The sequence below is a fragment of the Bombina bombina genome, chromosome 5, assembly GCF_027579735.1.
Source record: "Bombina bombina isolate aBomBom1 chromosome 5, aBomBom1.pri, whole genome shotgun sequence".
Lineage (NCBI taxonomy): Eukaryota > Metazoa > Chordata > Amphibia > Anura > Bombinatoridae > Bombina > Bombina bombina.
This window is the reverse complement of record NC_069503.1, coordinates 258748031-258773896: the sequence shown is the minus strand read 5'-3', so window position 1 is coordinate 258773896 and position 25866 is coordinate 258748031. Positions and strand designations below refer to the sequence as shown.

At 34.9% G+C, this 25866-nt stretch overlaps 1 protein-coding gene across 1 annotated transcript in view; it reads left to right on the top strand.

Moving 5' to 3' along the window:
* The window catches only part of PLXDC2 (plexin domain containing 2), a 1268934-nt gene extending 1245610 nt beyond the window's left edge, over positions 1 to 23324 (top strand). The window contains exons 13-14 of the mRNA XM_053713963.1: positions 738 to 898; positions 22325 to 23324. Of these exons, the coding sequence (XP_053569938.1) occupies positions 738 to 898; positions 22325 to 22441 (278 nt within the window). The 3' untranslated portion in view covers positions 22442 to 23324. The remainder of the gene's footprint in view (positions 1 to 737; positions 899 to 22324) is intronic.
* Positions 23325 to 25866: the final 2542 nt, after the last annotated feature.

Genomic DNA, 25866 nt, shown 5'->3' with positions numbered 1-25866 from the left:
CAGCCAAAAGGATTTCAGTAGCTCTCAAGCGGGAGGTTAGGTTTTTGTTTTTTTGTTATACTTTGTGCGGGCGGTTACGTGTTTTTTATTTATTTCTTGCAGGCGGTTGCGTGTTTTTTTTGTTGTTTGTTTTTTTAAGGCTTTGGGTTTGCCAGCGGATCTTTCACCACCCTGCCATTTTCGGAATCCACCGGGATGCAGCTTCACTGCTTCCAGGTGGTTCTATTGGATGCACGCAGCCAACATTACTTTAAGGATGCGTGCGCAGCTGGCGTCACCGACGGATACATTACAAACAAGATTATAGTATAGATATATATATATGTATACACATGATTATATATAGGTAAAGATAGATTTATATATATATATATATATAGAGAGAGAGAGAGAGAGAGAGAGAGAGAGAGAGAGAGAGAGAGAGAGAGAGAGAGAGAGAGAGAGAGAGAGAGAGAGAGAGAGAGAGAGAGAGAGAGAGAGAGAGAGAGAGAGAGAGAGAGAGAGAGAGAGAGAGAGAGAGAGAGAGAGAGAGAGAGAGAGAGAGAGAGAGATTTTGAGTGTAATTGTACTTTGTAAAACATTTGTATGTAAAAAATAGTATTATTATGAAACAATTTAGTAAGGAAACTATATATACACATGTACCCAAAACAACTGTGTACTGAACTATATATTCTGTACCCTTTTAGTATAAGCAATGCATTATTAAGTAATTATTACATTTAATCTTGTTTCAGCCTCTACAGATGAGAGTGCAGAAGAGAAAAAAGGTCAAACACTGCACACAGGATTGATAATAGGGATACTGATGTTGGTTCTGCTTATTATTGCGGCAATTCTTGTAACAATCTACATGTATCACCATCCAACGTCATCAGCTAGTCTCTTTTTTATTGAGGTAAGTAAACAAAATCCACAGACTGTAATGGTATTGTATGCAATATGGTGTCTTGGCTGTTAAAAAAAAAAAAGAAAAAAGAAAGCAGTGTGTTAATCAAATCAGGGCTTGGTTATTATATCTAGTTTATTGAACAAAAAATATTCTTGTTTATTATTTATTTCAAAAAAACATCTACAGCAATTTGCAATTAAATAGACATAATACTTATATGTTAAATCACTTGAAACCAGGGCCGGTGCTAGGATTTTTGGAAACACAGATGAGGACACATTTTGACGCCCCCCCCCCCCCAGATTACATACCATCCTATTGCTAGTTAAAGGTATATGATAACCAAATTTTTTAGAGCATGACATTTTAAGCAACTCCTATTATCAATTTTTCTTTGTTCTTGTGGCATCTGTATTTAAAAAGCAGGAATGTAAGCTTAGGAGCTGGCCCATTTTTTTTGTTCATCTCCTGGGTGTGTGTGTGTGTGTATGTATGTATATATGTGTATATATATATGTATATATATATATATATATATATATATACACGCACAGATATAAAATTACCCAAATCTAATTGATTTATTATTACTAACTGCCAATGACAGACGTGAATGAGGGGGCAAAATGTGAGTGACATGAAGATAGAGCCACTTCCCCGGAGGACTTACCTCCTCCATCGTTCCCTCAGTGGCCATGTCGTTAATAGTCTGTTGGCTCTGCAAGGCTGCGAGAGTGCGAGTAACTTCTCCGGGTAGGAGCAGCTGGACACACCAGTCAGTCAATGCCTCTAAAGCTTTAGTGGGATGCCAGCAGCCAGTCACCAATCCCACATCCAAGGAGCACAGAAGGGAGGGCAGCCAGCAGCACATGTAACCCACCCCTGCCCTGTGTGCTGAAACCAAGCATCGCTGCATGGGCAGGGGGGGCTGGTGCCCAAAGAATGTGCAACGCCTGACAGCTGACACTTCAGTCTTTAGCTATATGCATTGGGGTCACGGCTTAAGTTGCAGTCTTTAAAAACTGGGGGCAGCCATCACAGCCAAGTCCTGAATAAATTTCATTATGATAGGCTATTTAGCAATATATGTTGCGCTGCGCAGCGCACAAAGTGTTGGCTGCCTTTCTGTAGCAAAAAACTTAGTCTGCATGATTGCACATCAGTCACATATAATATATAGTTTGACTAAGTTTTTTTACCCCAGACAGGCAGCCAAGACTTTGTGCGCTTCGCAGCGCAACATATATTGCTAATATAGCCCATCATGAAATGTATTCAGTCCTTGGCTGCCTCCAATTTTTAAATTGAAGTCAAAAGTCAAAAACTCCTGCTGGCACTGTTAGCACGCCTTAACCAACTAAAAAACAAAAATTTTAAAAATATATATATTATTGTTGCCGCTCCACGATTGCGCCCCCCTGCTTGGGCGCTCTAAGGTGGCTGCCTGTATGCAAGCACCAGCCCTGCTTGAAACTGATTCGGTATTACTGTAAAAAGCTGACAAGAACATATCACCTGAACATCTGTATGTAAAAAATAAGGTATTTTACCTTTAAAATTTGTTTTTCTCACAATAGTAGGTGCACAGAGAAAAGTTATACTTCAGCTAATGTCCAGCTGCAGGTAGAAACAAAACAACAACAACAAAAAAATAGCCAATAAGCATCAGCAGTGCTGAGTTCATGCTTTGCTTTAATGTGATCTCATCAGATTTTACTGAAATCTTGCAAGATTTCATAGAAAAACTTCTTTAAACTGAACAGGGAAATAACATGACAATTCCTACACATGCCATATATATTCTCCCATGCAAGTCCTGGGACTAGCCTCCTTACTGGCTGCTGAAAATCCCTTTACAGAAAGAAAAAGGTTTTAATGTATGAAGTAAATACAAGCTGATTAGGGAGGGAAAGAGGGGGAAGGGATTTAAAACCATAAAATTAAAACCATTACTGACCCTAATGAATGACTTAACATTCACATTACATATAGTAATATAAATTATTGTCCTATTGTAATATCAGTATGTTGGCTTTCAGTGTCTATACTTAGTAGAATGGTTATATAAAAGTCATTCTACCTTTAAGGACAACAGCACCTATTAACTAATTAATATGTATGCAGTATAAATACTAACTACCTATTGTACCATTATGTCTATGACTAAGGCTTTCCTAGCCGAAACGCTTGAGACTTAAAGATGCTGTTAGTCTTGCTTTGATTTTACTGATCTAGTGTTCTCCATATTAAATGCTGTATAATTTAAATGTACATGAAGCTCTATTAATTTACAGAATAAAGAGTAATACAATTATTTTAGTATAAATAAAACTGAATGGGATTTTTAATAGTTACTCAATTTTCAGAATCATTTTTACACTTAGGAGGCTGTAAAGAATTATAAAGAAGCTAAAGACAATATTATTGTAATAACTAAAAGGAACCGATGAACCAATGTGGCATATTCACCATTACCATCAGCAATAGAAATTGGCATTTAAAATGAAAGCATATTCATGATTTACAGATGTATACAGTTAAAAAGAAATGCAACATTTAAATGGAGAGTGCAGTAATATGAAATGTATAAAAAAATAACAGTAAAGGGTTCATTATAATTAAATAATATAAAACAGTATTTAAAAACTTACAATAATATCAGAGTTTAAAGGGACGGTATACTGTAAAATTTCATCCCCTGATATGTTCTTAATGATCAATTTTACTTGCTGTAGTATACTAAATTGTTTACAAATAGCCACTTTACCTTAATTTTGCCATTTGAAATATCTGCCTGTTGAAACCATTACCTATAATGAAAATTTCAATACTGCAGTAATGAGTACAGAAAAACTATTTAAACAATAGCCAGCAAATATAATTATACTCACAGTGAGGGGAGTATAGCTACTAAAATGTTATTTTTCAATTGTTTTTCGAGATAGAGATAACATAAGGAAGGCTTTATATTTTTGTAGAGTGATAAGATAATTTGATATTTTCTCCCTGCAAACTCAGTCCATTTTAACTGGTTGATGTTTCAAAAAGAGAGGAAAAACTGTTATTTGAAATACAAAAATAAACATAAATGCTCAATTTCCCATACATTTTTATGCTATGCAACTGCTACAAGTCACTGGAAATGTGTTCTTGATGTTGGGTTAGATGCCAGTCCTACGTATGGTAATTTTAATGAGGGTTACTACAACTTCAATTTAAGTCATCAGTTACTATTATTAATGTGGTTAAATGGTTCTATGTATCCTACAAACTTTATTTACAATTTCAGTTACAGATACTGAACAAAAAGCAATACTATGTATCGCTTGATTGTACCCTCTTCCTGTTTAGGGCGTGTGTGTCACGTGTGTGTTTAAAAACATTAAACTTTATTAGGAAAATGATAAATAAAAAATGGGTATGATAAAATCAGCATTGTTTGATTTTATCATACCCATTTCTTTCATGTAATTGGCAAGAGTCCATGAGCTAGTGACGTATGGGATATACAATCCTACCAGGAAGGGCAAAGTACTTGCTTGATAAACTACTGGTATAGCAAAGGTTAAAATACACAGATCACAAGCATATACATTAAATATAAATATATATATATATATATATATATATATATATATAATATAATATATATATATATTTGAAAGGAAGCTGTTATGTTAATTGGCTGCATTTGATGTCAATCATACTAATGGAGCAACAAGATCACAAAGGGGGCGTGTTAAGACCGGATAACTACTTAGAGCTAAAATTGAAAGTAAAAAGGAGAGGAATCACCCTTAGGAAAACAGTCTCCTATCTCACTGAGAGGTGATGGTTTATGCATATAACAAATTATTCATGGTATTTCTCTACATAATGATATGTACATATGTTTCCGTTTTACTGAGCTAATTAAAAAAGATGATTTATAAAAATTGGGTTTCCACATACTAAGGAACAGGTTTTCTGTTAAGGACTGTAGAATAAAAAACAATTTTTTTTTAGATTTTGTATTTATGTACTTATTGTTTACAAATGTTTATTAGTGATGGGTGTGTGTATGTGTTGTTTACTCCATAATGACAATGGCAAGTTTTCACAGACTCACATGTGAGTGATTGTGTCTGCTATTACCTCCTGAATGTGTGTGTGCCTATCTATCCCTGCCTGTGTGTGTGTATCTGCCTATTACTGCCTGAGTGTGTGTATGCCTATCTATCCCTGCCTGTGTGTGTCCCTATCTATCCCTGCCTGTGTGTGTGTATCTGCCTATTACTGCCTGAGTGTGTGTATGCCTATCTATCCCTGCCTGTGTGTGTGTATGCCTATATTTCCCTGCCTGTGTGTGTGTATCTGCCTATTACTGCCTGTGTGTGTGTATGCCTATATTTCCCTGCCTGTGTGTGCATATCTCTGTCTATTACTGTCTGTGTGTGCATGTCTCTGTCTATTACTGTCTGTGTGTGCATGTATTTGTCTATTACTGTCTTTGTGTGTATGTCTGTCTATTACTGCCTGTGAATGCATGTCTCTGCCTATTACTGCCTGTGTGTGCATGTCTCTGTCTATTACTGTCTTTGTGTGTATGTCTGTCTATTACTGCCTGTGAATGCATGTCTCTGTCTATTACTGCCTGTGAATGCATGTCTCTGTCTATTACTGTCTTTGTGTGCATGTCTGTCTATTACTGCCTGTGAGTGCATGTCTCTGTCTATTACTGCCTGTGAATGCATGTCTCTGTCTGTTACTGCCTGTCTGTGCATGTCTCTTTCTATTACTTCCTGTGTGTGCATGTCTCTGTCTATTACTGCCTGTGTGTGTGCATGTCTGTCTATTACTGCCTGTGTGTGAATTTCTCTGTCTATTACTGCCTGTGAGTGCATGTCTCTGTCTATTACTGTCTGTGAGTGCATGTCTCTGTCTATTACTGTCTGTGAGTGCATGTCTCTGTCTATTACTGCCTGTGAGTGCATGTCTCTGTCTACTACTGTCTGTGTGTGCACGTCTCTGTCTATTACTGTCAGTGCATGCATGTCCCTGTCTATTACTGTCTGGGTGTGCATATATCTGTCTATTACTGTCTGTTAGTGCATGTCTCTATTACTGCCTGTGAGTGCATGTCTCTGTCTATTACTGTCTGTGAATGCATGTTGCTGTCTATTACTGCCTGTGTGTGCATGTCTCTGTCTATTACTGCCTGTGTGTGCCTGTCTCTGTCTATTACTGCCTGTGAGTGCATGTCTCTGTCTATTACTGGCTGTGAGTGCATGTCTCAGTCTATTACTGTCTGTGAGTGCATGTCTCAGTATATTACTGTCTGTGTGTGCATGTCTCAGTATATTACTGTCTGTGTGTGCATGTCTCTGTATATTACTGTCTGTGTGTGCATGTCTCTGTCTATTACTGCCTGTGTGTATAGTATATTTGAAAATTAAACAGCTATTACAGTTCTTTATCAAATTATTTATGTGCAAAAATCTCATAGATTTTAATAGTGAATTTTGTAAAAAAAAATTGTTATAACTTTTCTAAATTGTAATAGACCCCTAAATATATTTCAAATACATCCAGTGACATAATGCAATCCTTTAGAAAATCTTACCTGATGACTTTTTTGCAAAGTTCAACTTTAAAGTCTATTGGAAGTTTTGTAGATACATTTTGGATAAGAATTTAAAGGGATTGATATGCATTAAACAAATAAATATGCATAGCTATAAGAAAAGTATAAATATAATTACAATTAGTAAACGATATAAAGATACTTTTAGATAATATCAATATATTTGGAAAAAACATTGTAGTAGAAAAAGGACTTATTTAAAGGGATAGGAAAGTCAAAATTAAACTTTCATAATTCAGGATACACCAAAAAAAATTAAGACAATTCTATTATTCTTGTTCTCTTGGTATCCATTGTTGAAAAGCATATGTACATATCCTTAGCAGCAGCAATGCACTACTAGAAGCTAACTGGTGGTTGGCCGCAACACACATTTGTCTCTTGTCATTTGCTCCACAGATGTGTTCAGCTAGGTCCCAGTAGTGCACTGCTGCTTTGGAGCTGACCTCTAAATGACAGAGTGACCTGCAAGGTCTAGGAGGGGGACTTTAGAATCTGTGAGGGGGCGCATTTTGGAATTTTGCCCTGGGAGCCAGATTCTCTAGAAACGGCCCTGGGGATCATCTCCTACCTCCCTTTTCAGATCGACAATATACTCTTATATACCATTACCTCTGCTGATACTTTTTCAGTACTGGTTTGACTATCTGCTATATGTGGATGGGTGTCTTTCGTTAAGTATGTTTTCATTATTTAAGACACACTCAGCTATGGTTTGGCGCTTAATGTATTAATATAAAGTTTCAAATATATGTATTTTACTTATATTTGCCATGAGTCAGGTCTATGTATATTTCCTTTTGCAGACTGTGAGTTTCAGTTTGGGAAGCATGTTTAGGAAGTTATTTGTCTTACCTGGGGTATAGTCCTTTTTTTTCAAATTGACTGCGGGCAAAATTAGGCTCGCAAGGGAGCACAATGCTGTTATTTTTTGCGTCATTCTTTTTTTGACGCAAAAGTACGTCCTTGATGATGCAAGTGCGTCATTTCTGGCGCCTTAGTTGACGCCAGGTTTCCTTGCACAAGGTTGCGAGTTGTCATTTCCGGATGTTCTTGACACCAACATTTTTTTCTTAACTTCCTTTTGCGTTGTGCGTCAATCTTGGCACCAAAAAATGTAGTTTATTTTTTCACCCCACTTTCTATATGCCTCTAGCTTCTATATGATCAGAGGGCTATGCTGTTTGCATTTTTTGCATTTTTTCCCATTCCTGCCATATAAGGAAATTGTAAATTTTGCTTTAATGTTGTTTTTTTCTTTTACATTTTGCAAGATGTCTCAATCTGATCCTGTCTCAGAAGCAACTGTTGGAACCCTGCTGCCTGATCTTAGTTCTACCAAAGCTAAGTGTATCCATTGTAAATTAGCTGAGATTATATTTCCAGCTGTAGTATGTAACAGTTGTCATGATAAGCTTTTGCACGCAGAAAACGTTTCCATCAGTACTAGTACAGTTTCTGTTGTTCCTTCAACATCTAATGTACATGATATTCTTGTTGATATGAAAAATTATATTGCTGATGTGATACAGAAGGCGTTGTCTGCTATTCTGCCTTCTAATAAACATAAAAGGTCTTTTAAAACTTCTCATAAAATTGATGAAATTTCTAATGACCGACAACATACTGAAAAACATCAGAAGATCCTACCTCAGACATTGACACTTACAAATCTACTTATCTTTTAAAGATTGAGTATATTTGTACTTTGTTAAAATAAGTGTTGGTTACTTTGGATATTGAGGAGTCTAGTCCTCTTAATATCAAAACTAGTAGACGTTTAAATTCTGTTTATAAAGCTGCTGTGGTTACTCCTGAGGTTTTTCCAGCTCCTGATGCTATTTATAATGTGATTGCTAAGAAATGGGTTAAGCCTGGTACTTCTTTCATTCCTTCTTCTAGGTTTAAAAGGTTATACCTTTTGCTAGCGGCTAGATTAGAGTTTTGGCCAAAAATCCCCAATGTTGATAGGGCTATTTCTACTCTTGCCAAACGTACTACTATTCCTATGGAAGACAGTACTTCTTTTAAAGATCCTTTAGATAGGAAACTTGAATCTTATCTAAGGAACGCTTATTTATATCCTGGCTATCTTCTCAGACTTGCCATTTCTATGGCTGGTGTTGCAGCTGCATCAACCTTTTGGTTGAATAGCCTAGCGCAACAGGAAACAGATCCTGATTTGTCTAGCATTGATCATTTGCTTCAACATGCTAATCATTTTATCTGTGATGCAATTTTTGATATCATCAAAATTGAAGTTAAATCTATGTCTTTAGCTATTTTAGCTAGAAGAGCTTTATGGCTCAAATCTTGGAATGCTGACATGGTATCTAAGTCTAGATTACTATCTCTTTCTTTCCAAGGTAACAATTTATTTGGTTCTCAGTTGGATTCAATTATTTAAACTATCAATGGGGGAAGGGAGTTTTTTTGCCTCAGTATAAAAGGTGCAGCCCTCGATCCAGTTTAACTGATGGGGGGCAGATTGAAATTATTCCAAGATATTTGGGCAGATTCTGTTCAAAATCAGTGGATTCAGAGTATTGTCTCTCAAGGGTATTGAAAAGGATTCAGAGTAAGACCTCCTGTGAAGATGTTTTCTCTCTCACATTCCAGCAAATCCGATGAAGTCTCAGGCTTTTCTGAAGTGTGTTTCAGATCTAGAGTTTTCAGGGGTAATCATACCAGTTCCGTTTCAGGAACAAGGTCTGGGGTTTTATTCAAATCTATTCATTGTCCCAAAGAAAGAAAATTCATTCAGGCCAGTTCTGGATCTAAAGTTTTTGAATTGTTTTGTAAGAGTCCCAACTTTCAAGATGGTGACTATAAGAACTATTCTGCCTTTTGTTCAGCAAGGTCATTATATGTCCACGATAGACTTACAGGATGCATATCTTCACATTTCGATTCATCCAGACCACTATCGGTTTCTGAAATTCTCTTTTCTAGATAAGCATTACCAATTTGTTACTCTTCCATTTGGCCTAGCAACAGCTCCAAGGATCTTTTCAAAGGTTCTTGGTGCCCTTTTATCTGTAATCAGAGCAGAGTATTGCGGTGTTTCCTTATTTGAACGATATCTTGGTACTAGCTTAGTGTTTACATTTAGCAGAATCTCACACAAATCAACTAGTGTTGTTTCTTCAAAAACATGGTTGGAAGATCGATTTACCAAAGAGTTTCTTGATTTCTCAGACAAGGGTAACCTTTTCAGGTTTCCTTCCAGATAGATTGTGTCCATGACTCTGTCCTTAACAGACAAAAGACAAATTAAATTGGTTTCAGCTTTCCCTTCAGTGGCTATGTGCATGGAAGTTTTAGGTCTCATGACTGCAGCATCGGACGCAATCCCCTTTGCTGGTTTTCATATGAGACCTCTGCAGCTTTGTATGTTGAATCAATGGTTTTAGGGATTATACTTGGATATCACAATTGATATACTTAAATCCCAACATTCAACTCTCTCTGGCTTGGTGGTTAGACCATCATCATTTAATTCAGTGGGCCTCTTTTGTTCATCCTACCTGGACTGTGATCACAACAGATGCAAGTCTTTCAGGTTGGGGAGCTGTCTGGGGATCTCTGACAGCACAAGGGGTTTGGAAACCTCAAGGGGCGAGGTTACCAATCAATATTTTAGAACTCTGTGCTATTTTCAGGGCTCTTCAGGTTTGGCCTCTGTTAAAGAGAGAACCATTCATTTGTTTTCAGACGGACAATATCACAGCTGTGGCATATGTCAATCATCAGGGTGGGACTCGCAGTCCCCGAGCTATGAAAGAAGTATCTTGGAGACTTTCTTGGGCAGAATCCAGCTCTTGTCTAATTTCTGTGGTGCATATCCCAGGTGTAGACAATTGGGAAGCAGATTATCTCAGCCATTAGACCTTACATCCGGGGGAGTGGTCTCTCCATCCAGATGTATTTTGTCAGATTGTACAGATGTGGGGTCTTCCAGAAATAGATCTGATGGCTTCTCATCTAAACAAGAAACTTCCCAGGTATCTGTCCAGGTCCAGGGATCCTCAGGTGGAGATGGTGGATGCTTTAGCAGTTCCTTGGTTTTACCAACCTGCTTATATCTTTCCGCCTCTAGTTCTTCTTCCAAGAGTGATCTCCAAGATCATTATGGAACAATCGTACATGTTTCTGATAGCACCAGCGTGGCCTCACAGGTTTTGGTATGTGGATCTTGTTTGGATGTCCAGTTGCCAACCTTGGACACACCCTCTAAGACCAGACCTTCTGTCTCAAGGGACATTTTTCCATCAGGATCTCAAATCGTTAAATTTGAAGGTATGGAAATTGAATGCTTAGTGCTTAGTCATAGAGGTTTCTCTGACCCAGTGATTAATACTATACTACAGGCTTATACATCTGTTTCAAGGAAGATTTATTATAGAGTTTGGAAGACCTATATTTTATGGTGTTCCTCTCATAAATTCTCCTGGCATTCTTTTAGAATTCCTAGAATTTTACAGTTTCTTCAGGATGGTTTGGATAAAGGTTTGTCTGCAAGTACTTTGAAGGGACAAATCTCTGCTTTTTCTGTTTTATTTTATAGAAAGATTGCTAAGCTTCCTGATATTCACTGTTTTGTTAAGGCTTTGGTTCGTATCAAGCCTGTTATTAAATCAATCTCTCCTCCTTGGAGTCTAAATTTGATTTTGAAGACTATGCAGGCTCCTCCTTTTGAGCCTATGTATTCTTTGGATATTAAACTACTTTCTTGGAAAGTGTTGTTTCTTTTTGCTATCTCTTCAGCTAGAAGAGTTTCTGAATGGTCTGCTCTCTCTTGTGAGTCTCCTTTTCTGATTTTCCATCATGATAATGCTGTTTTGCGGACTTCGTTTAAATTTCTTCCTAAGGTTGTGAATTCTAACAACATTAGTAGGGAAATTGTTGTTCCTTCCTTGTGTCCTAATCCCAAGAATGCTCTTGAAAGATCATTGCATTCTTTGGATGTTGTAAGAGCTTTGAAATATTATGTTGAAGCTACTAAAGATTTTATAAAGACTTTGTCTATTTGTTGTCTTCTCTGGTTCTAGGAAAGGTCAGAAAGCTTTTGCCATTTCTTTGGCATCTTGGTTGAAGCTTTTGATTCATAAAGCATATTTGGAAGTGGGTCAGTCCCCACCTCAGAGGATCAAAGCTCATTCTACTAGATCAGTCTCCACTTCTAGGGCTTTTAGGAATGAAGCTTCAGTTGATCAGATTTGCAAAGCAGCGACTTGGTCTTCTTTGCATACATTTACTAAATTTTACCATTTTGATGTATTTGCTTCTTCTGAAGCAGTCTTTGGTAGAAAAGTTCTTTAGGCAGCTGTTTCAGATTGATTCTTCTGTTAATGTTTTAATTTTTTTTTCTTTCAATTTCTGAGAAAAACTTATTTTTTTGTGGATTTAATTTTTTCAGCGGAAAATGGCTGTTTTTATTTTATCCCTCCCTTTCTAGTGACTCTTCTGTGGACTTCCACATCTTGGGTATTTCTATTCCATACATCACTAGCTCATGGAATCTTGCCAATTACATGAAAGAAAACATAATTTATGTAAGAACTTACCTGATAAATTCATTTCATTCATATTGGCAAGAGTCCATGAGACCCACCCTTTTTCTGGTGGTTATGATTTTTTGTATAAAAGCACAATTATATTTCCAGTTCCTCTTTTTTTGTATGCTTTTATACTCCTTTTTCTATCACCCCACTACTTTGCTATTCGTTAAACTGAATTGTGTGTGTGGTGAGGGGTGTATTTATAGGCATTTTGAGGTTTGGGAAACTTTGCCCCTCCTGGTAGGATTGTATATCCCATACGTCACTAGCTCATGGACTCTTGCCAATATGAAAGAAATTAATTTATCAGGTAAGTTCTTACATAAATTATTTTTTTTCATTTATTTATTATTTTCCTAATAAAGTTTAATGTTTTTAAAAACACATGTGACACACATGCCCTACACAGGAAGAGGGTACAATTGAGCGCTTACATAGTATCACTTTTTGTTCAGTATCTGTAACTGACCAGTCACTGGAAAATCCTTAAGGTGCAAATCAGATTTACAGTAAATTGTCCCTTTAAAGTAAATGATTTATTTTAGCTGTTGCTGAATGGAAATTTGAAACTAACCTTATGCTATTTCCCCCCAAAAGGCTGCATGCAACCACAACTATAAACTTAGGCTTTACCAAATGATCTAGGTGCTCTTCATTTATTTATATTTTGTGGGGGGAGTATACAGATCTTATGTTTCAAATTTCTGTTAAGATATATATACTAGAAATTATATTAACATTTGAGTTAGAACTTGAACTCTAGTATTACTGTAAGATTTTTTTTTTACATGTAATTTCCCTGGCTTTTAAGAAAGTATATTGCACATAAAAATGTCACCTGCAGCCAATTGATTCTCTTCTTAGTTCTCTACTTATAAGTCACCCACAAAAACAACTACACTACCTGAACTACAAGTGGTTGGAGAAATTTTAGTGAGTGCTAAAAAAACAATAATATTCCCTGACTTTTTGTACTATGATCAAGCATGAAGAATTCTATGTTCTGAACTATCCGAATGCTTTTTATGATATTTACATAGTTACATTTCATTACATTGCATACAGTAGAAAGTATATTGTTAAACCATAATACATATAGATTAAAGATGGTTAGAGGCAAACTATGTAAATGATTTCCACTATACATATTAGTCCTTAAAAGGGATAGGAAAGTCAAAATTAAGCTTCCCTAATTCAGATAGAGCATGTTATTTTAAGACACTTTTCAATTCACTTCTATTTTCAAATGTGATTTTTTTTTCTCTTGGTATCTCTTGTTGAAAAATAATATGCAAATATCCTACAGTAGTAAGAGCTAGCTGCTGATTGGTGTCTGCACATATTTGTCTCTTGTAATTGGCTGACTAGATGTGTTCATCTAGCTGCCAGTAGTGCAATGTTGTTCCTTCAGCAAAGGATAACAAGGTAATGAAGCACATTTGATAATAGAAGTAAATTGGAAAGTTGTTTACAATTTTACGTTCTATCTAAATAATAAAATAATAGTTTGTGATTTCCTGTCCCTTTAAATCATGCACAAAATGAGTTGGTATCCTCCTTGTAAATGTAATGTCCTGCATCTGGACACTCAACAATTTGTTTTTCAGTTTTCCTTTTATATTGAGATCATCTAGAGAAGCAGATTCGTGGTCCATCATAAACATAGGTGAAATTTGTTAACAACTTAGCTCTACTAATTCTGAAACACATTTCCTATTTTAACACAAAATGTTCATACTGGAATGAAAAAACTCTAGGCTTGTCTTATAGATAAATAAAATATCCAAGTAAAGGAGCAAATTTTGTTAATATATTCCTGACCTACTAATTATATAATATATATATTCCTCCCACTTTTCCCATTCCATGTTTGCCAGGGTTTCCACAAAAAATAGCAAGTTCAATCTATAATTTAATATTTTGTTAAATTAAAAAGAAAAAATAACCTTAATTTCCAAGCTGTTTTTATTAACAAAATATTAGATTATTCATCAATTAATACTGTATTTGAAATAGCTATTTTTCTAATTGAAACCGCAAACCAGTATTTTCAAGAACATGCCAATTTAAGACTATAAACAAATGTCAATACATATGCACTGAAATGTTCATTATACGTTTCAATTACCAAAACAAGATATTTCAATTGCAAGAATAAACCTAAAAAAATTAACGTTAAAAAAGGGAAAAAAATGCATACTGTTTTGTGATTTGCAAACTGATTTATACTAATTCAAATATTTTGAATTAATGGAACAGTCCATTTTCCGCTAGAGGAATACCTTTATCTAATTAATAGCTTGTAAGCTACAGAAATACTATTAGGCTCTGAAAAATAACAATGAGGCTATTATGCATCCTTCTATAAATCAAGTATTGTTATTGATGATATTATAAATATGATTATTTTATTTTCTGTAAAAGATGTCTTTCATCCTTTAAAGATCAGCTAGGAAATGTAATTTTTCAAATGAGTGCTTTAATGGATGAACATTTCCGTAGCTTTTGCTTGATCATGCCAGGACTCAGCAGGTTTCTAGCATAGGCAATTGTTTTAAAATCATTGAAGCTGGAAGGAGGGTCATAGTGAATCGAAGACTTTTTTTCAAATGGCAAAACATGCTTGAACAGTGTATTATAATAATACTGCCAAAAGCCAGTATCTTTTTTTAATAAGCATGATGTCTTATTTGGCTTTCTTCTTGCATTGCAAACTGTGTTGAAACATGTTTTAATGGATGCCAAATTTGTCTTTTGCTCAATAAAGAGTTCTTATCTGACCTCACAATAGCACATAAAATATCTGCCAAACCTTTGTAAAAGCATAACTTAAAGCAGAGTTGTGAGCACACTGAACTATACTAAACCATTGTTTCTCAACCGCAGTCCTCAAGTACCGCCCAAGAAGCCAGGTTTCATTAAAGCTGCACAGGTGAAATAATCAGCATATGGGTCAGAGCAGATTAGTAACCATGGTGTTACTGTTTAGCTGATTACTTCACCTTCACATTGGTTCATCTACTGCATAATGAAAACCTGGCCTGTTGGGTGTACTTGAAGACCGTGGTTGAGAAACTGCACTAAACTACCCAGGGCTTACAGCTGACAATGTGATACAATATTACAGAGATTTGCACCTGTTATTATTTTTCATGTGTTATTTTCCCCCCATATTTAAATATGCATTGAAGATGTTAAAATGACAGTGCAAAAATTGTGTGGTGTAATACTTTTTACTAATACTATTTTGTAATACTCATCCTGTAACTCTATGGCCTAGATTTAGAGTTTGGCATTAGCTGTCAAAAGCAGCGTTAAGGGGTCCTAACACTGCTTTTTACTGCCCGCTGGTATTTAGAGTCAGGCAGGAAAGGGTCTACCGCTCACTTTCTTTCCGCGACTCCAGGCTACCGCAGATCCCCTTACATCAATTGCGTATCCTATCTTTTCAATGGGATTTGCCTAACGCTGGTATTTGGAGTCTTGGAAGAAGTGAGCAACAAGACTCCTACCGCCAAAAAAAGTCAGTAGTTAAGAGCTTTATGGGCTAACGCCGGAACATAAAGCTCTTAACTACTGTGCTATAAAGTACAGTAACACCCATAAACTACCTATGTACCCCTAAACCGAGGCACTCCCACATTGCAAACCCTCTAATAAAAATTTTTAACCCCTAATCTGCCGACCGGACACCGCCGCCAACTACATTATAGCTATGAACCCCTAATCTGCTGCCCCTAACATCGCCAACACCTACATTATAGTTATTAACCCCTAATCTGCCACCCCAACGTCACCTCTACCTAACTACAATTATTAACCCCTAATCTGCCGACCGGACCTCACCGCCACTATAATAAATGTATTAACCCCTAAACCGCCGCACTCCCACCTCACAAACACTATAATAAATTGTATTAACCCCTAATCTGCCCTCCCTAACATCGCCACCACCTACCTACAATTATTAACCCCTAATCTCCCGCCCCCAATGTCGCCGCTACTATAATAAAGTTATTAACCCCTAAACCTAAGTCTAACCCTAACCCTAACACCCCCCTAGCATAAATATAATTTAAATAAAATGAAATAATATTCCTATAATTAAATACATTAATCCTATTTAAAACTAAATACTTACCTATAAAATAAACCCTAATATAGCTACAATATAACTAATAATTACATTGTATCTATTTTAGGATTTATATTTATTTTACAGGCAACTTTGTATTTATTTTAACTAGGTACAATAGCTATTAAATAGTTAACTATTTAATAGCTACCTAGTTAAAATAATTACAAAATTACCTGTGAAATAAATCCTAACCTAAGTTACAATTAAACCTAACACTACACTATCATTAAATTATTTAAATAAATTAACTACAATTACCTATAATTAAATTTAATTAAATAAACTAATCTATAATACAAAAAACCCCCCACTAAATTACAGAAAATAAAAAAATATTACAAGAAGTTTAAACTAATTACACCTAATCTAAGCCCCCTAATAAAATAAAAAAGCCCCCCAAAATAATAAAATGCCCTACCCTATTCTAAATTACAAAAGTAATCCGCTCTTTTACCAGCCCTTAAAAGGGCTTTTTGTGGGGCATTGCCCCAAAGTAATCAGCTCTTTTATGTGTAAAAAAAAATACAACCCCCCCAAAATTAAAACCCACCACCCACATACCCCTACTCTAACCCACCCAACCCCCCCTTAAAAAAAACCTAACACTACCCCCTGAAGATCTCCCTACCTTGAGTCGTCTTCACCCAAGCGGGCCAAAATCTTCATCCAAGGTGCGCAGAAGAGGTCTTTCATCCAGTAGAAGTCTTCATCCAGGTGGCGTCTTCAATCTTCATCCATCCGGAGCGGAGCGAAGCCATCTTCCAAGGAGCCGACGCAGAGCCATCCTCTTCATCCTTTAAGTGACGTCATCCATGATGGCATCCCTTCAATTCCGATTGGCTGATAGAATCCTATCAGCCAATCGGAATTGAAGGGATGCCATCTTGGATGACGTCACTTAAAGGATGAAGAGGATGGCTTCGCGTCGGCTCCTTGGAAGATGGCTTCACTCCACTCCAGATGGATGAAGATAGAAGATGCCGCCTGGATTAAGACTTCTACCGGATGAAGAACCTCTTCTGTGCACCTTGGATGAAGATTTCGGCCCGGTTGGGTGAAGACGACTCAAGGTAGGGAGATCTTCAGGGGGTTAGTGTTAGGTTTTTTTAAGGGGGGTTTGGGTGGGTTAGAGTAGGGGTATGTGGGTGGTGGGTTTTAATGTTGGGGGGGTTGTAATTTTTTTTTTTACAGGTAAAAGAGCTGATTACTTTGGGGCAATGCCCCGCAAAAAGCCCTTTTAAGGGCTGGTAAAAGAGCTCTTTTCATTTTGTAATTTAGAATAGGTTAGGGCATTTTATTATTTTGGGGGGCTTTTTTATTTTATTAGGGGGCTTAGATTAGGTGTAATTAGTTTAAACTTCTTGTAAATTTTTTTTATTTTCTGTAATTTAGTGTTTGTTTTTTTTGTATTATAGATTAGTTTATTTAATTGTATTTTAGTTTAACTAATTGTAGTTAATTTATTTAATTAATTTATTGATAGTGTAGTGTTAGGTGTATTTGTAACTTAGGTTAGGATTTATTTTACAGGTAATTTTGTAATTATTTTAACGAGGTAGCTATTAAATAGTTATTAACTATTTAATATCTATTGTACCTAGTTAAAATAAATACAAAGTTGCCTGTAAAATAAATATAAATCCTAAAATAGATACAATGTAATTATTAGTTATATTGTAGCTATATTAAGGTTTATTTTATAGGTAAGTATTTAGTTTTAAATAGGAATAATTTATTTAATGATAGTAAATTTATTTTGTTTAATTAAAATTATATTTAATTTAGGGGGGTGTTAGGGTTAGACTTTTGGGGTTAATAACTTTATTATAGTAGCGGCGACATTGCGGGCGGGAGATTAGGGGTTAATAATTGTAGGTAGGTGGCGGCGATGTTAGGGAGGGCAGATTAGTGGTTAATACAATTTATTATAGTGTTTGCGAGGCGGGAGTGCGGCAGTTTAGGGGTTAATACATTTATTATAGTGGCGGCAAGGTCCGGTCGGTAGATTAGGGGTTAATAAGTGTAGGTAGGTGGCGGCGACATTGGGGGGGGCAGATTAGGGAGTAATAAATATAATATAGGTGTTGGCGATGTTAGGGGCAGCAGATTAGGGGTTCATAGCTATAATGTAGGTTGCAGCGGTGTCCGGAGCGGCAGATTAGGGGTTAATAATATAATGTAGGTGTCAGCGATAGTGGGGTGGCAGATTAGGGGTTAATAAGTGTAAGGTTAGGGGTGTATAGACTCGGGGTTCATGTTAGGGTGTTAGGTGTAGACTTAGAGAGTGCTTCCCCATAGGAAACAATGGGGCTGCGCTAGGAGCTGAACGCTGCTTTTTTGCAGGTGTTAGGTTTTTTCAACCAGCTCAGCCCCATTGTTTCCTATGGGGATATCGTGCATGAGCACGTTTTCCAGCTTACCGCTACCGTAGGCAACGCTGGTATTGAGGGTTGAAGTGGAGCTAAATTATGCTCAATGCTCCCTTTTCTGAGCCTAACGCAGCCACTCAGACAACTCTAAATACCAGCGTTGTCTTAAGGGTGCACTGGAAAAAAAAAGCAGCGTTAGCACCGCGGGTCTTTACCGACAAAACTCTAAATCTAGGCGTATGTGTTTAACCCCCACAAAGGAATTGAACACATAGGTAAAGTGATGTGTATAATTTTTTTCCATTACAGTGTCCCTTTAAAAGTATGATTTATGGTCACCTTAAAGGGATACTAAAATCAAAATTAAACTTTCAGAATTTTCAAATAGAGCATACAGTTTTAAGAGATTTTATAATTTACTTCAAATATTGCACACTTTCATCACAGTGAATACGTTTATTGTAATTGGCTACTAGTTGTCCCATGATACAGGGGCTGAAAGATGTAATTTTATTTTAAGTTTACGGGAAAAAATACACTGTTTCTTTAAAATTCATAGTAAGTGCTATTGCAAAAAAAAACTTTGAAAAGCTAGAGATAAATATATAGTTTTTTCTTGTGGTTTTTACCCATTTCTAGTGCAAAAAAATAAAATAAAATGCCAACAACCCCCACTCAAGAGCTCAATACAACATTTTCAGACAGTAAGGAATAAGAAAGGGAACCTTTGTTTGACATATATCTGTATACAAGGTATCTCAAGTCAATCTATTCATCTATTATAAAAATTATACCCAATTTAATAGCAAGTGAGTGGGAAAGTTTCCCAGTAATGGAACCTGTCCTCATGAACTCAAAGTAAACAGTAAGAATTTCCTTTTGTAGCCCTACCCCCTGCTCTTGAGCAACCAATTGCATGAAAGTAGGGCTTGTCAATCATCCTGGATGGAGCAGTCAGGCATGTTTTAAGTCTGCCATTTCTTAGGTGGGGAGAGGTTAAGAAGCAGTAGTATTAAATTGCTTCTTCTTAACTAGCAGTTGCAGGTTTACATGTGGAAGGCTGCACCGCAAAAACACCAATTCTGCAGCATAATACATGGAACACAAAAAAGTAATTGAATTATTAATAAATCGTTAAGTGAACCACAAGACTTATACTCACTTAAAGTGACATATCTTGTAAACAAAGGGCTAATGTCTGTACCCTACCTATTCAGAATCTCTCTTTACACTGGCAAGCACATAGACATTTTTTAGTATTACTCTTTATTACTTTGAAAAAAAAATGATGCGCTCTATATTTTGTTTTGCATATTAAACCTTTCCTGCTGTTAGGACGTTCCATGTCATCCTAACCGTGTCCTAGTCATTTCCCTATCCTGAAGCCACAGCCGCTTCCTAAATGGGATCATGGGCTGGAGGGCGTGCCTAGCGTCATAGGCACACACCCCTGACCCAATCCCATCAACGAAATCATGCAATCGCATGAACGATAGTGTGATTTTTAATTTTTACTTATTTGTTTACATCGGAACTTTGTGAATAAAAGTAATAAGTCCCAATGGGAAAGGGTTAAGCAAACGAAAACTGATTGCTGTTGATGCAATATCCTGTTAGGACATAGAATTGCACACAAACTCACTTTGAATCGTCTTAGCAAGCCTGTTACTTTATGCTATCATGCACTTATTGTTCTTATCATTTTCTCATTGGCATGTTTGCATAATTGTTGCTGTCAGCTATTTTTTGTTTAGTATTAATATTTTTACATATAATCTGCAACTGGTGATAAATTACTAAATTATGTTACGCATGTGACAAGGAAAATACTTTGGATACATTTTTCTAGAGTTCAAAGCTACATCTATTATAATATATCAAATTTTGGGCTAGATTACAAGTGGAGAGCTAATTTATTGCGAGCTCGGGTAGCAATTAATGCTCCAAAAATAAACAAGCTCTCGAAAAAAAATGGCACTGAAAAATACCTTTATATTGCGGTCTATGTGGATTGTGTGTTCTCTATAAATATATATGTATATGCTTATATTCATATATATTTGTGTTAATATGTGTAAAAACGTTTTTTTTTTCCTCCTATGTAAATATAGCTACAAAACAAGAAAATGCTAGCAAAACCTTTATGTACATATACAAATGTCTAATGTTTATGAATTAATAAATCTAAAATTGCAACGAACAAGGTCATATAATTCCCAAGAGAAATAATTTAAAGGGACATTAAATACAGTATATTTGTATAATCATCAAGTGCATAATTAAAAGACAATGTAATTTCTCTATCCAGTGAGTAGTAGATTTTTTTTTTCTGACAAACTTCAATTAGTTCGATTTTCCTTCCATTTTTATCATGTGACAGCTATCAGGCAATCACAAAATGCATCATGAATCATGAAAAGTTAATTTTGACTATAGTGTTCTGTTAATGACAACTGTACATGTTACTAAAGTTGCATATTGGCACTTTAGATAAATTTGTTCTGGAAATATGGTGTTTACATGTGAACAAAATAAATACTAGAAAATATTTAATATAAACATCATTAGAAAGGGTTCAGTATGTAGACATTATGTAAGAATAATTTTCTTATAAGTATTGTTAAAAGTCTATATTGACAACTTGGAATTATCTTTTTAGAGAATATCCCCTTCCACATACTTTATTTTTGTATCATTTTGACATAAGTTAACAATTATAATATGAAACTTTATTCAACAGAAATTGATATTATATGTGTTCTGCTGACATTACTAAATAATATTTATGTTCTGTTACTATTGTGTGTAGCTGCAATATATTTCTTTATAAATAAAAAATAATTTGTTATAAAAGGTTTCTATTATAGTATATTTTTACATTGTAATATTTTAAAAAATCTAATAAAAGTTGACATCAATAAGTTGAGGAGTATGTATATGTGTGTATAAATATATATATATATATATATATATATATATATATATATATGTATATATATATATATATGTATATGTGTGTATATATATATATATATCTCAATAGAAAATATTGCATAGGCAATTAGCACATCTAGGCATTGTTTCTAAGTAAAGCTCATTCCAGGACAAAATCTAAATGTATTTAAATTATGGTGGAGATAAAAGTACAAGATTAAAATCTTCAATTTCCTAAAGTAAATCCATAGATGTGCTATCTGCCTATGCAATAATTTCTATTTATTTACTTTTAAGAAATTGAGTATTTTAATCTCATGCTTTTATCTCCACCATAATTTAAATACATTTTGCCCTGGAATGAGCTTTATTTAACAGCAATCATAAACCTATCTATACTGCTGATGAGTTCTAAATAGAACGAAACAGCTGTCCAGTAGTGTTTTTTTATTTGCTGCACTTACCCCAATAGGGGATGCTGTGTGTTAACACAGTATTAGAAGCAAAAAGCCTGAGATGTTGCATATCTTACCCAGCATCCTCTAGTGCATTGGTAACAGTGTATATGTAGTTTTACTGGGTAAATGCAAGTCGGGATACTTGCCTAGATGTGCTAATTGCCTATGCAATAATTTCTATTAATTTACTTTTAAGAAATGGAAGATTTTAATCTCATGCTTTTATCTCTACCATAATCTCTACCATAATTTAAATAAATATATATATATATATAATGTAACCGTTTTAAAAATGTTCACTGATCATTCTCTTAAAAGAAACTGTCAATTTTTGTTTTTCTTTCTACAGCGTCGACCAAGCAGGTGGCCAGCCATGAAATTTAGGAGGGGATCAGGACATCCTGCCTATGCAGAAGTGGAACCTGCTGGAGAAAAGGAAGGGTTTATTGTTTCTGAGCAGTGCTAGTTTTTTTCTTTTGTTTTTTTTAAGAATACACCAGTACTGGTTTCTGGTGGGAGACATTTAATTTTTGCATTTTTTTTTCTCCAAGAGAAGCTGTGAGGTACCAATGCAGAAAATTGAGATTTTTTTTAACCAGCTCTAAACAAGAAGCATTTTTATGGTATTCAGCAGACCCTCGCAGTTCTTTGAGGAATATTGTAATACATATGAACTCCTTTGGTGGACACCAGTAATCAATGGATAAGTACTCTTCTATTTTTTTGAGGAGAGCATTGCATTAAGGAAAAAACAAAAACATTTTATGGTATTAATACAACAGACTCCTACTTTTTGTTTATATATTATTTTTCTGGGTTGAGATCAATGAATTGTGCATTTTCAAACTCATAGTAGAATGACAAATAGTAGTACAGTATAAAAGTACATTACTATACACAAAAGTGGTCAAGGTACTTGGTTCTTGTTTGCTAGATTACTGCTAAATTACTGTGTTTCCATAAATACCTAGACCCAATATAGCCAAAGTGATCAGAATCTTTTTCTCTAGTAGCATATTTGCGAAAACGTTTATTATAAACAGCACATTTTATTTATGTCCCCATACATTCTTCCATAGTATCCCATATAGCAGTCCCACTCAGCATTGTACAAAGCTTAACAGATCTGTGTATAAGTACAAAGGTGCAGACTGTGCTTTCTCAGGAACGATTCTAGCAATTTAAAAACTCAAACGGGTCAGTATAACATTAAACAAGGTATAGAATTATTGTGAGAAAAGGAAAGTGTGGAGTGATACGTAGATGGGACTCAACTAGCTTCCCCAAATCTGATATGCTCCCAATATCAGATGTATAAAAATGTGCAAGTAGTGATGGGTGTGGGGAGCGCTCTAAAAGAGCTGTGAGTATAAACTATGATTTGAAGTGTGTATACACTGTGATAGAATGTGTATGGATTTACCAAATATAATTTCTTTGAATAAATATAATTACTTTGAATCATAAATATTGTGTGGTTCTGGTGTTATGTAGTGTCTCTCCAAAAAATGTGAACAAATAAACAAACAAAAACAAAACGTTGATTCTTAAAATTCTTCAAGGACAATTTTATAAAATCCTTCTATTTATCCAAAATGTGTATGCTCGGTGTATTATCACTGTACCTTTAAATAAATTGATGTGCCTCTAAATAAAATTGATACACAAATTGTGCTTCAAAATGGATAGACAAACAAATCGTTATGAATTTGAAACGTGATGAATTTAAAACGTGATGAATTTAAATGAATAAACAAACAAATCGTGATGAAAAAAAAAAAATGACTTAACTTCTAGGTGAATAAACAAACAAATCGTGATAAATTCAAAAACTTTACTAAGATAAAAAACAGTATAAGATCGTTTCAATCGTATTTTATGGTTATACCATACATTGAATCTGTTTAGAGCATGTGGGGGTACATCTTTATCGTAAAACAATGCTAAAAGTTCGGATTTTTAATCCTTATGGTGGAAGTTCGGATTTGATTTAAGAATCAACGTTTTGTTTTTGTTTGTTTATTTGTTCACATTTTTTGGAGAGACACTACATAACACCAGAACCACACAATATTTATGATTCAAAGTAATTATATTTATTCAAAGAAATTATATTTGGTAAATCCATACACATTCTATCACAGTGTATACACACTTCAAATCATAGTTTATACTCACAGCTCTTTTAGAGCGCTCCCCACACCCATCACTACTTGCATAGAATTATTGTGAATCACTATTATTATTAATAAATTGTAACCAACATCAAACTAGTGGTAGCCCAGGAAATGTCTGTGTTAACAGTATTATACTGCATGTTGTTTATCTGTAGATTATAATACAAATTGATTGTATTTCTTACAGATTAAAAGGCAGGCATGGATTTTAAAAATGCATTGTCATTAAACCTGTGTTGCTTTAACAGCTACTATGAAGCGTAGGCCTGCAATGAAGTGGTAGATGTATTATCTATTGTATAGCAGATGTTGATGCAGCTCTAAGAGCTATTCAAAGGGACATAAGTCAAAATTAAACTTTTTTCACAATTTTAAGAGACTTTTCAATTCATTTCTATAACCAAATATACGTAGTTCTTGTGTAAAGGTAAACCTAGATATGCTTAGGAGCAGCAATACACTTCTGAGAGCTAGCTGGTGATTGGTGGCTGTACTGTCTAAACACATATGCCTCTTGTCATTGACTCACCTGATGTTCTTCAAGGCCCTAGTAGTGCAATGATGCTGTTGAGCTGACTTAAAGTATGTGTTTAAATCCCTTGCAGGGGTTAAACACTCAGTTATATGCAAGCAATAGTGCAATAAAAAACATTTTTGCATTAGTATGTCCGTTTAAGTGATCGTGTTTTCTGTAGACAGATTGTAGATACTTTTTCTTGATACTTTTGTTTACACTTTTTCAAATTGCATTTACATTTGATTATTTGGTTATGGGGAGAGCTAAAGTAGAGTTTAAATGGGGAAAGTGTATAGACCATTAAATATAATAATTATACCATAACTTATGAATGGATTGAAAATGTGTACTAATAAATACTGTTTTTTTACTGATCAGAATTGATTTGGATAATTAGAAAATGACTTATGACTTTGTAGTAAGAATTTGTCAAAGCAAAGTAAAAATGTAGACATAGATTACAAATGGAACATTATTGTTATAAAGCAGCTCAATACTTTCAAGAACAGTTTAATAAAACAATATTGTAAGATTCACTGCCACTTTTTTTTCAGTGACATAGTGGTTTCATGTACTGATAATCTTGGTTCTCTAGCAAAAACCTTGTCAGATTTAAAAATACAACAAAGTTAAAAAAAAATGTATAGTAGTCAATTGTACAGTATATTGCATATAAATAACTTAACCTACACATAATGCCCCAGCTCAGATAAATAATTAATTAACAAAAGGTTAATTTGACACATGTAAATTGTTACTGTCATTACACAGTGTACAAAGGTATCTCAATGCAAACACCTGTAATATAAGGGACAGAACCGACGAAAAGCCAATGTATAAATTATATGCAAAAAATTAGTAGGTTTCTGAAAACTTAAAAAAAAAAAGGGAATAAAATTGCCACCTTTTCTGGGGAAAAATATGGGCATGCTCATTAGCATAAATGTGAATGAATATTTAGCTACTGAGACTGATTTTAAATTATCATTGGTTTATAATTAGATTATAATGCACTAAGAAGAAGCTTCACCATAATAGCATCTTTATTTTTATAATTAATATTTATTTTCAAATTTGACCTGAACCTTAATAATATCAGCCATATCGGTTACCAGCTGAGTGGAAACCCAAAATGGGAAACACAGTGTTCTTGCTGATCTGATAATTTGTGCACAAATAACATTTAAGTTTAAGCAA